This window comes from Cygnus olor, chromosome 5 (assembly GCF_009769625.2).
Source record: "Cygnus olor isolate bCygOlo1 chromosome 5, bCygOlo1.pri.v2, whole genome shotgun sequence".
NCBI classification, from domain to species: domain Eukaryota; kingdom Metazoa; phylum Chordata; class Aves; order Anseriformes; family Anatidae; genus Cygnus; species Cygnus olor.
Window position 1 is genome coordinate 31,017,929 of NC_049173.1, and position 12,272 is coordinate 31,030,200.

Genomic DNA, 12,272 nt, shown 5'->3' on the forward strand with positions numbered 1-12,272 from the left:
AAGGCTCTCATTGACGCTGGGGGTGTGAATGGGCCGGGCAGCGGGGAGCTGTTGTCTGATAGCATGTTGGCAGCTAGTCGGTGTCAGGAGGCTAAATTCCTCCCTGGCATGCCTAATGTTTGCCACTAGCTCAAGCCCAATTGCTCACATTCCTCTTTTATTAGCTGAAGACACAACCCACTCTAGAAGAGCAAATAAAAACCTGACCCTTGGGCACGGGCTGTGCACATCAAGTAACACTGCCTGCCTGTGCCCGGCACGCCGAGGGACGGACAGCAGCATCCTGAGCAGCCGCTCGGCAGAAAATAAGCAGGCTATTGAGAAACTCACAGGCAGAGGCATTTCCTGTTCCTTTAACATCAGAGCTGGAAGAAATATGCCAGGTTATTTTTCACTAAACAATTCAAAATGATGTTTTCTAAGCTCCCCGTAGCCGGTAATGACATTTTTTGAATATCAGGCCCTTGACTTAAGTAAACAAACTGACAAATTTGCTTCACTTGAGAACCAAAAACCACTCATAACAAAAAGTTTCCCCTATTGTTTTTGTCGTCATTAAGTAACTAATCCAGCGTTTGTTCCCAGAGTACCTGGGCACATCCAACAACCCATTTCCATTCAAGAAAATGTCCCTACGAATAAATTCTGAGCAGATCCTCCATGCAAGGAGAGAAATTGCACTCAGCAGGCTTGAAGCGGCAAGGAAAAAGGGCTGACCAGGCACTGTGGGGTCAGAGGGGGAAAGGCCTCTCTGCAGACCCCATTGCTAGCTGCCATCCCAAAAGCATTGTGATGGGGACATGAGGGCTGCCTACTCGGAGCAGCCAGGGCCAAGCTGAGCCAGCAGCACCCAGAGCAGAGCCTTCGCCTCCCGGCTGAGCCACCGCCGGGTTTTGGTCCGCAGGAACCACCAGGAATGCTGGCTCACTTGCTTTCTTCCAGCCCTGTTTCCAGCTGGAGTATTACGTTTCCAGGCTTTAAATAAAAGGCTCACCCGCAAGGCAGCGTTGGAGAGGAGCCGGCGTAATCTGAAGCTGGAATCTCGGGCGGGAAAGGGGACGTGAAGAAAGACGCTGAAGTGGCACAGAGGGAGCTGGGGGGCGGACAAGGGAATTATTCAAGGCTGATGGCGGGGGAGATGGGGAGCCAGTGTCTCAGGCAGTGCTCTGACTCGGACCCGTGTGAGCAGATCAGTGCTGCCCGGGGGTTTTCTTGCGGCAGGCTGGGGAAGCCAACAGCAGCAGCAGGTGGGAAAGCTGTCCTGCCTTTCTCTCCACCTATCGCAGGAGTATTTCAGCTCCTTGCTGTTGCCCCATTGCACTGGGAAAACGTCGGCAGGGACACTCCCTCCTCTGAGCAGCTTTCAGACCATGCTGGCACCGGGCGGGAGCAGGGAAAAGGTGAAATGTGTTGGTCCCGGTGGTGCAGCCGCTGGAGGCAGACAGCTGTGTGTCCCTGCGCCCTGTCCTGTGCTCGAGATCCTGGGCAAGCAGTAAGCAAGTCCTTTGGGAGGAGTGTGCAAGAAAAACTGGGCTGCTAAACGCCTGCTAACTTTACGGAAAGAAAGGCGGTAGCCAGTCAGTGTTTCTGTCTTTCTGCTTGAGCTGGCACAAGCCCTGTCTGTAAAGGTGTCTCGCCAAGGCCCTGCTTCACCTCGTGCTCACCCAAGGTGCAAGTGGGGACATGGGAGAGCAACTGGCAAGGAATTACAGGCCAGGGGCCATGCAGGGAGCTGTCCAGTCTTATCTTCCCCATACAGCCCCCGGAGGAGATACAGGAGGCCTGCAGAGACCCCCAGGAGCTGGCTTGTGACCATTAAACCTAAGTCAGTCATTCACCATCAGCGTATTGAATATGAGCCAGCAGTGTGCTCAGGTGGCCAAGAAGGCCAACAGCATCCTGGCCTGTATAAGAAGCAGTGTGGCCAGCAGGTCTAGGGAAGTGATTGTGCCCCTGTACTCGGCTCTGGTGAGGCCGCACCTCGAGTACTGTGTTCAGTTTTGGGCCCCTCGCTACAGGAAGGACATGGACGTGCTCGAGCGAGTCCAGAGAAGGGCGACCAAGCTGGTGAGGGGTCTGGAGAACAAGTCTTACGAGGAGCGGCTGAGGGAGCTGGGCTTGTTCAGCCTGGAGAAGAGGAGGCTCAGGGGAGACCTCATCGCTCTCTACAGTTACCTTAAAGGAGGCTGTAGTGAGGTGGGGATTGGTCTGTTCTCCCACGTGCCTGGTGACAGGACGAGGGGGAATGGGCGAAAGTTGCGACAGGGGAGTTTTAGGTTGGATGTTAGGAAGTACTTCTTTACCGAAAGGGTTATTAAGCATTGGAACGGGCTGCCCAGGGAGGTGGTGGAGTCACCGATCCTGGAGGTCTTTAAAAGACGTTTAGATGTAGAGCTTAGCGATATGGTTTAGTGGAGTGCTTAGTGTTAGGTCGGAGGTTGGACTCGATGATCTTGAGGTCTCTTCCAACCTAGAAATCTGTGTCTGTGTCTGTGTCTATTCTGCCTACACCTCAGGGGTCTCCTCTCCCCACGGCTCCCCAGGCAGATGATACCTGTCCCGGGGCCCGGCGGGAGCGGTGCTTGTCTTTGTGTTCGCATCCCGTGTCCTGTTACAGTGCCGAAGCCTTTCTTGGGTTACGGGAGGCATGCAGTGTCAAGTGATCGCGCCTCGCACGCTGCCGCCTTGCAGCTCCGGGTTTCTCCAGCCTAACTCAGGCCACCGGCAGTGCTCATGCCCTGAACTCCCTTTTCCAGCCCTGTGCCACACCAAGGTTGGGTCTTTCCCAGAAATGAGCGTATCGAGGAAGGTGGGCGGCTTGGCGCCGGCTCTTGTCAGGGCAGAAAGCAGCTGAGCATCACAGGGACAGACTCGGCACTAAAAAGAAGTGAGCTCTGCTGCAGGGCCATTTCCTTCTCCTAGCCCCGTGTGAAACCCGCTGTAACCATTAAACTCCCCTCGACTCTATACAGCTCCTCCCAGTTACAGTGCCTGATCCCTCACGAGAGACAGCACCATCCGATAATCCACAAAAGCAGCTTGGATGAGTGCCTGCAGATGTCCACCCGGCTATCGCCACAGGAAGGAGTGGCAAGCATGCACAGACACCTCCCTTCCAGCCCTTCCCTTGGCTCCTGCTGGACCCACGCTGGTTTCCCCCCCACAGCCTTTCATCTGGGTTCAGAAGAGATGCCGGTAAGCGGAGAAGCGGCTTAATTTATTTATGGTACGCATTAACATTTATTCAGCCAGTTGCTGTGCATTGAGCAAGGTGGCAACCTGAGAGGTGACAGCCATTCCCCCTGCTGCCCGCTGAGCTGGGGCTCTCTGTACGGGCAGCCACAGATGCTTCCAGAACATGGAGCTGAGCAAATGTGATGCTGTTCTGCTAAGGGGGGTGGGAAGGATAACACGGCTCCCGTGACAGCCGGGCAACTCCGCCAAGGATGGCTGAGCACCCTAGAAAGAGCTTTGATGGAGATTCTGGTAGAGATAGAGCTGGGGGAAGATATCTCAGGGCTGTAAGCCATTTTGCTGCAGAATTCCCTGGTGATTTGGGTCTCTCTGCATCCCTCTGCGCTCACCACAACGTAAAAGACTTGGTGCTGTGCCATGTACCTGGTGTCACAGTACTTAGAGCAGGCCAGCTGTGGCACCAGGGCAGCCACCTTCCTCAGGGGCTGGCACCTCTGCGGATCTGCGTGGCCCAGCAGCTGGGACCTGGGCGCTGTGAGCTGCATGCTATCGAGTCACAGAATCATTGAGGTTGGAAAAGACCCTTCAGATCGTCAAGTCCAACCATCACTACCAAGTCCACCACTGAACCATGTCCCTACGTGCCACATCCACACGTCTCTTAAATACCTCCAGGGATGGTGGCTCCACCACCTCCCTGGGCAGCCCGCCCCAACACCTGACCACCCTTCCCATGAGGAAATTCTTCCTAATATCCAATCTAAGACATCTGTGTGCTTTGGATCTGCAGAAGGACGTTACCCAGCGAGCTTTAAATGCAGCAGATGTCTGTGTGCTCATCGCACCCAGACTTTGGAGGCCTGACAGCGTGCACAGGCTGAGGGTCCAGCCTGACTGCACAGGAGAAAAACGGAAACATAAAAAGTCTCCTAAGCTCTGCATGTCCCTTAGCAGCATCATAATCACATAATCAAGGCCAGCTCGGCTTGATGTGATTTGTTTCATTATGAAACATAATTCTCCCTGGAATTTTAGTTCTTGCCTGCCCTCCACCCCCAAATGTGCCAGCTCACAGCAGAAACTGATGTTGGGGGAGGGAAGATTCAAGTGGGAAGGGGACCCAAACATTTAAATATCAGCTTAACACACGCTGAGTGTCCTTTGGAAAAGGCACGCTGAATTAGTGAGCAAGTCTCAAGCTCTGCCAGGCATAAACTCCACGGACGTGCTTGTGCATACGGAGCCGAGCCAGCCAACAGCCACTGATTTCTGCGGTAAATTACTGCAGCCCTCATAGTGCCCTGCTGAGGCGGGAGGGAAATCAGGGGCCGCTGATTTAATTCCTCTTGAGGATTTGGCCTCTGGACTTACAGTACTCATTTGAGGTTTGCTGTAATTTGGTGGGAGAGGTCCTGTTCTTGCTGAAATTTGCTTTTGGGGTGTGTCCGTGCAAAAAAAAATAAATAAAATTTGAAGATGTGAAGGTGTAACTCAGCATTTAAAATGACTTATTTGAGAAAGTGTTTGGTTTCAAAGCAGTTTTTCACCCTTTCCCTTTGCTTGCTTTTACGATGAAGGCATTGCAGGGTGGGCAGTACTCACCACCAGATGCTGCCACATCAGTCCTGTGCACACAATTAGATCCCACCCCAACACCCTGATAATTCAGAGCCCTGGGCTGTCTCCATCAGTGGGTGCTAACCTGAGCTCGTGCCCTGTTTCCAAGCCAGTTTTCAACTCTCAGTTTCATTTTCACATGTCTCTGTACAGTTTCCTATTTACCTTGCAACTAAAATGTTTCAGACCCTGATTTGCAAGATTTGCAAGAGCTTTCAGAGCACAGCAAAGGAAATGATGCTGTCAGAGGCAAGACGAGCTCGACTGAGATGGCAGTCCTGCGTGCAGAGTAGAGCAGCACCTGAACATTGCCACTCCTCAGCCTCTCTCTTCTTTCTGGGCTTAACATATGTCCTTTCATCCCCAGACAAATGACAGACACAATTCAAACCTTCTCTTGGCACCTGCCCATCATGCAGCATCGAGGCCACAAGTAGCCCTGTCCAGTAGCATTAAATTGCTCATCCACCTTTATTCCCATGTTTCACTTCTTTGCAGCTAATCAAAGTTAGCAGTTCCTGTGTTTAACACTTCATCCTCTAAGTACAGTCCCTACCTTCCCACCAGTGCCCTCTTCTCGAAATCCATCATTTGGGGGACAGAGTTTCAGGCCACTCCACACTGATAAAACTCCAGGCAAAGCCATCCAGCGACCAAAAGCACTTTCCAGGGACAAACACAGCCACCCTCGCCTTGCAGCACCAAGGGGAGCTTTCCAACCAAATACAAGCTCCCTGACAAGGGGCTGTCACAGCGCTTCCACACCCAGTGCAAACATCAACATGGCAAACTGACAGCTCTCTGGTGGGAACGTTTGCAGGTTTGGGCTCCCTAAAAGCTGCAAGTGTTCCCCCCAACAAAACCCCTTCTCCTTATTCAGAGAGCATCTGAGGGGGATGACTTCTGACACGGCTCTCTGCTTGTTCTGCCCATCCCAGCATACCCCACAGGACAGGGCTTCACCTGGGATGCATTAAGAGAGCTTCTAAGACCAGGAAGAACTGTTATTGATTCCTAAATGTTCTCTACTGCTCCTCAGCCTGTGTTTCGCTGGCTCCTCTGGAGCTCCAGTGGTTTATGGACAAGCAGCAGATCAGACTCTGCACAAGCGCCGATCCCACCGATTCCCTCTGCTTCCGACCAGCCAAAGGGCACTGGAGTTTTCATGGCTCACCGAGTAGTTAAAAGAGTATAATCATTAACATGCTGAGGACAGTTTTTCCTTTGCTGGGCCCCTTATGGAGTTATCTTGATAGCATAACTGGAGAGGATCTGGGTGGCGGGTGGGGGGCGAGAGGAAGCCGTGCCTGCGTTTGCTCATCTGTCCACACGAAATCACCACTGTGCCCCACGTGGGAGACAGCAGCATGGAGGCAAGGCGTGTTTTCACTGCCATGTCAGGGCAGCCTGCTGTGCGTGGAGGTCTGATACACAAGGCTGAGTACCAGCCTAAAGCTCCCTAGCAGCTGTCTCCAGATCTCCAGAGGTGCCCTTGCTATAGCAAACCCTACATGTCTGTGGGCATGACTTACCGTACAGGTCCTTTGCGCTCAGCTTGGAGGCTCCGTCCGCTCTGCCCATGCTGCCACTGTAAGAGAGACAAGGCAGAAATCAGCCGTCACTTGTTAACCTTGTTAACATCTGCTCTCACGTGCGATGCACACGGCAATCGTCACCGCAGCCCCATGGCAATCCCAAAGGAGAGCAGAACTGCCCTCCTCACCACAGCTATCTGGTATGCTATGGCCCCGAATCGCCTGTGTTTGCTCCTCTGACCGTGCCAGGGAAAAGGAGAACTCCCATTTTACCACGGAGTCCACCTAAACCCAAGGCAGCTTAAGAGCCAGGCCTTAGGGCCCTTGTTAATGGACCCTTTTAAAACCCACTGCAGCTGCTCAGACACTGAACACAGCCCCTGTAAAATGTGCAAGGACATAACTGAGCACAAAATGCTTTGAGTTTGGGGTGTCAGGCCGCCAGGCATGGGTTATATCCCCTGTAAGGCCATCCCTCCCCCTGCCCTGCCTGCCCGGGCTGTGTGTGGGAGTGCTCAGCCTGAGGGAATTGTGGGAACAGGGGAAGATCAAAGCAGCACCTCAGGGTGTCAGGCGCCATGGCTGAGGCAGGGGGTGGCTGGCAGCTCCTGTCACGATGTCCCCCTGGGTGCTGGCGATGCTTGGCAGCACTCCTACACCTGTACCCCGCTCTCTGGAGACCAGGAGTGTGCAGGAAGGACGTGCCCGTGAGGTGAGAGGCTGCAATGCTGGGTACCACCACAGCTTGTGAGGTGCCCAGGAAGGGTGAAACAAACCCCTGGAATTTTCAGGGGATGGCAGGTGGGACCCCCAGAAGCATCCCCCCAGGTGGTGGGAAGGAGCAGAGGTGCCAGCCACGAGATGGAGGGAGCCCACCATGGAGATCCTTACTTTGCTGAGCCAGGGCTGCTGCTGAGGGATCCCTTGAGACTCATGTCGCTTCACAGGACAGGCAACTGCAGCGGAAGCAGAGAACACGGGGTTAGCAATCAGAAACCAGCCATCACACACTCAGATGATTTATCCGTGTGCATGGTGCCCTCCTCACCTCTGATTTGGGGTCCCCAGGCAGCAGCCTGAGCAGGTGAGAGCGGTCAGTTGGGTACAGTGGGGTTTCCAGGCCGGTCTCTGCCCCGTGGCTCAGACACTTGTCACAGCTCTGACCTGGGCCGAGGTGAAGATGACACAACCTTTCTGAAACCTAGTTCCACCTCTACCCTCTCACCCAGCCCGTGCAGGCACACCCAGACTCCGTGGCATCTCAGCACAGCCGCCTTCTACCAACGCAGCCCTGATGATGGTTTAGCACGGCCTGACGAGGCCTTTGCCTTTATGGCCTGTCTGAGGCCGTTAACAGGCTCACAGATCACTGTGGCCGTGTGCTCACCATGGTAAGTGTCCTGAGTCATTTTTCATGCACATACTGCCATTATCTTATGCCATGTGGCTCTACACCAGCTGTTAAAGTATCCTTACCCAGCGTATTCCCCAACTAGAGAAAAGACTACTCCACCGGCAGCATAAGGATGGAGAAAAAAATTATTGCACTGGCTGGCTACTTGGTGAGAGGCAGGCAGGCTTAGCACTGATATTTCACCTCCTTTTGCTGATGAGAATTATAAATAACGAGAAAATGCTTGAGAGAGATGCAGGCGCTGCTCTGAGAGCAGAACTGCAAGAGAAAAAAAGGAAAGGAAAACAAGGTATAATAAAAACTTGGGGGACATTTCGTATTGGGATCCAAGATATCCACCTCAGTTCTAGTGCGTGAGTTGAAGGAAAGCCAAGACAAACTCTTCAAGGTTTTTTATTCCCTTTTAAGAAGCTTGGGAGGCACCTGTGTGTGGGCTGTGCACTCAGCGCCTCTTTTCCTTCTCCTGGGTCAGATCCCGCTCGCCTCATTATAAAATTGTCAGAATTCAAAGGTATGGCTTTAAAATACTCATTGGTGGTCTGAAGAAAGGCATTAATCACTGTCTTCAGTAGGAGCTCCTGCAATGGGACCTTTCAAGTTGGCTGGCACGTGCAGAACTGCCTCCCTGAGGTTTTGCTTAACTGAATTTAGGCTCGATCTGTGTGCAATCCCTGGGGAACACTTTGGAGTCATCCCTGGCATCTGGGATTTCCCAACAGGAGGCTGACTGTCTCTGCTGCAGGGCTTGTTGTATCATCAGCAGAACTGCCCGAGATTCCCTAGGTATCCGGTTTTATTCCTCGTGTTGGAAACGCTCGCTTGTGGTATTTTGCTCTGTGCGTTTTGCCCTGAGGTCAGGGCAGATTCACAGCTTTCCTACCGATTATAACACGTCAGAGGGATGTGCTTTGTGGTGATACAGCTCTCCAGGTGAGGCACACAGCCTGTGCGCACACTTCATGCGGGCACGCCGCTACTACCATTGCACAGCCACACGCTTGTGTTCACACTGATTCCCCTAGCATGTTCTGGGCTCAGCCTGATGGCTTTCAGCCTATTTTGTATCGCAGTAATGCTCCTCAGTGCTAAGGCATGGGTAGAAATTACTTTGAAGTGCAATTTGTAGATAGTATATTAAATTCCCATTTTCATATATTGAATTCCCATTTTCATCTCTCTTTTGGCAGACACCAAAGTCCATGCACACACAAATGTGGCTATAAATTCATATATGTTAGAATAGAAACTTGGTGTTCTGCCAACCTCTCTGAGCGTAAGAAAACCCGTCCCTGTGCCCAGCCTTAGGTACCTGTGAATTTTTCCTCTGTTAATAGCTGTCTGCTGGTTTCCTCTTACAGTCCTCAAACGGTTCCTATCTCTCAGATCTCTGTGTACATTAGCATAAGATACCTGGAAAAGGGAACGTGCTCTAATAAACCCAGCTCTCTTATGTTTACTTTATACTGTCTGAGCACTTTAGTCCCATGGCTAATGATCAGAGCTGGGAACGTTTCTGCTTATTAATGTAATATTTCTGGCTCCCTTTCACTTACTGCCGCAGGGCCGTGTCCTTAATGGGCAGAAATCCAGGTTACTCCAGAAGGTAAGGGAGTGCCGAGTTTGGCTGGTGGAGTTCAGAGCTTGCTCCCAGGCCCCAGATGTAAAAAACAACAGGAGGAACCAGGGTCATCGCCGAGGACATGCTGCTTTTGGTTTCTCCTTCACAAGAAAAAGACAAACTCTAGGGGATCTGGTCCTGCTTTCAGAAGAATCCGTCTGGCCAAATCCTGCCTTGCTGCCAGAGGAATGGGAATGGCAGCATTCACTGCTCAGCCTCAGGGGTAGAACAGGACCAGCCATAAAATGGGCCAATTCTTTATCTGCTGACGGTTAATAAGAAAATACCTAAGGGAATAAGCTGGGCTCCCTAGAGGAAGGCAGAATGAGCTAGTGTGTACCTCAGCTAGTAGAAGTGTCGCTAGACCTTTGCAGTTACCAGAACTACCTGCCAACGTGCTGCCTGCAGTGTGCAATGGGAACAACCCGCCGCCCAGGAAACAGCACGAGGGGTTTTGTGCCACTTATACGCTGATGCTCCAACAGGCTTTTGCTTAGCCGAGCAGAAGCTGCAATGCGTTAGCATGAAATGTCAGCAGTGCTGATATCAATTGCTCTGTCCGACCCATCTGCCTGAGTGATCCCTGCTCCATCTCCTTGTTCGTAATTACAGTAACCCCAGTGCCGCCAGTGCCCCCCTCCCTTCGCCTGCTGGGAGGTTGTGCTCGCTTCCAGGTTGCCTGCACCTGAACAAGGGCACGGAACAGGGAGCAGTGCGAGCGCCTGCCGAGTCAGCAGGTCTTTATCCTGTTGGGCTCCCTGCTTTTTATTTATTCATGCTATTTTCATTATTTAACCTTCTTGATGCTGCTTTAAGGACCATGTCTCTGTTCAAACTTGTGTTAAGCAAAATGAGGGTGTGGTGTGATGCTGACCAAATTAAACCAGGACAGATGCTTGTGCCAGACCTTTTAATTCAGTTTAAATTGTCTGATATTAATTGAATCCTGGCTGGTTGACTGGGGGAGGACACACTTCTGAGGGGCTGGAGTCTTTATAATTATTTTGCTAAATTGAGAGACAACCAGACTTGAATAAGATGAAGAAGTGGCTGAGAGAACATCACCTCTAAATGTGGATGGAGCCAGGGACAAGAAGCGAGAAGCTCAAGGGGCTGTGGCCGAGCAGCTTGCTTTCCTGGGTTCCCCGTCCCCATGGTGACATCCCTAAGAGCTCCATCAACCTGCAACCCCGATGCACATGTTGTCTTCTCCCTGCTGTCATTTCAGCTGTGCTCATGCTCTCCTGATTAGAGGGTTCCTGATCTCTCTCTTATCTCCCTGCAGGGTGTGGCTGCTTTCTCCTCCTTCCCCAGTGGGGCCAGCATGCATAAGGAAGGGAAGCAAGAGGCAAATTTAGCAGTGATCCTGTAAAGCCTCCATCCCACATCTCTGTCCGCCCAAGCCATGCCCAGAGGTCCCATGTGCTGAACTGGGGGCCCAAGGGAGACCAGTGGAAGCCAGTGCTGAAGGACACTGAGGTGGGTGAAGCATTGTGCTTTAAAGCCAAGGAAATCTCACTCCCTGACTTTCCGGACATCCTTGCCCTTGAAGGTCAAATATCCTCCCAAAGACACACACACATTCACGATAGGAGCCTGTCATTGTTGTCTGTGCTACATTTCTGTACTTTTATAGTAAGTGGAAAAGGGCCATGCATTGTTTTGACTTTCTTTGAGCCTTTGAAGAGGGAGCTGCACCCCTGCAAGGGTGGAGAAGCTCTGGGATAGAGGAAAAAGTAATAGCTCTCTTCTCTGTGGGCTGATCACTGCGATTGTCATACGGTATTTTTATCAGGAATACTTCCCGCTCGTCTGCTGTGGTCATGTATTGTTTTTGTTCTCAAGCAAATGGAAAGGGATTGTGAAAAATTCTAAATGCTGGGTGAAGATTGGACGCCTTGAAAGTGGGAAATACTCGTGTATTTTTAGGGCCAGTACAATTCTAATCATAATCACAGTGAATACCAGTAACAATAGCAGCATCTAGTGCCTGCAAGTGTTTTTCCTCATGGGTCTAAGAGCACCTTTAAGACTGAGATCAGAGTGGGCTGGAGAGGGTTTGTTGCTGTCAGAGCCCGTCACAATACATAGCTGTAGCAGCAGAGAAACGCTGGGCAAAATGTAACAGGTTTTGCTGGAGCAGCAGAAGAAAAATAAGGCCAAGCTCTACTTAAGACACTTGTGAGTGGAAAATTTGATGTGTTCAGTCTGAAATGATCTCCAATTTTACATCTGTTAAAACAGCAGGATTGTATACTTTAATGTCAGCTAGATTGCATTTGATGTTTATCAAGGACAAAATATATTCATCTATGTGTAAGAGCTGTTTGAGTGCGATTTTCCCTAAGTTGGTATTGAATGAAATTTTTGAAATATTCCATTTTCATTCCAAGCTGGGATGAAGCCAAATCTCAGAAACTTTCAGGAAAAATATTTTTTTTTTAAAAAAAAAGAACCTTCTTTCTCTGTGCAGTTCTGACTAGAGTTACTTCACCTGTTTTATGCACAAGAAAACTGTGGCATGAAGAGGTGGAAAGAACTCGTCAATGACCATGTACATCTTGGTTCTAGAGGAAGGAAAAGAAACCTCAACCTTGCATTTCATCCATTGCTCTGTCTGGTAGGACTTGCTACTCCTGAGCTGGGCAGAGTTTAAGAACCATCTCCAAAACCTTAAAACCCAACAAGCTACCTAGGTATAGAAGTAAGCTTTTCTGTGCATGGGCTAACTCACTTCTAACAGACCTTGAAAAATTCTGCTAGATGTGATAGGACTTCCAAAATGCCTGTGGACTTGCACTGAAACATTATCCTAATTGGAGCCATTGTACTAATACTGCTGGTTTAACCAATGTGTCACCAAAAAGGGGCCAAATAGGGCTTGATGTCCATA

General features: G+C 50.9%; 1 protein-coding gene across 1 annotated transcript in view; it reads right to left on the reverse strand.

Annotated features, from left to right (window-relative positions):
- EPS8L2 (EPS8 like 2) overlaps positions 1–12,272 on the reverse strand; it is a 65,072-nt gene that overhangs the window by 37,072 nt on the left and 15,728 nt on the right. The window contains exons 2-3 of the mRNA XM_040558797.1: positions 7,239–7,303; positions 6,345–6,400 (exon numbers count right to left, since the gene is read on the reverse strand). Coding sequence (XP_040414731.1) covers positions 6,345–6,400; positions 7,239–7,282 — 100 coding nt within the window. The 5' untranslated portion in view covers positions 7,283–7,303. The remainder of the gene's footprint in view (positions 1–6,344; positions 6,401–7,238; positions 7,304–12,272) is intronic.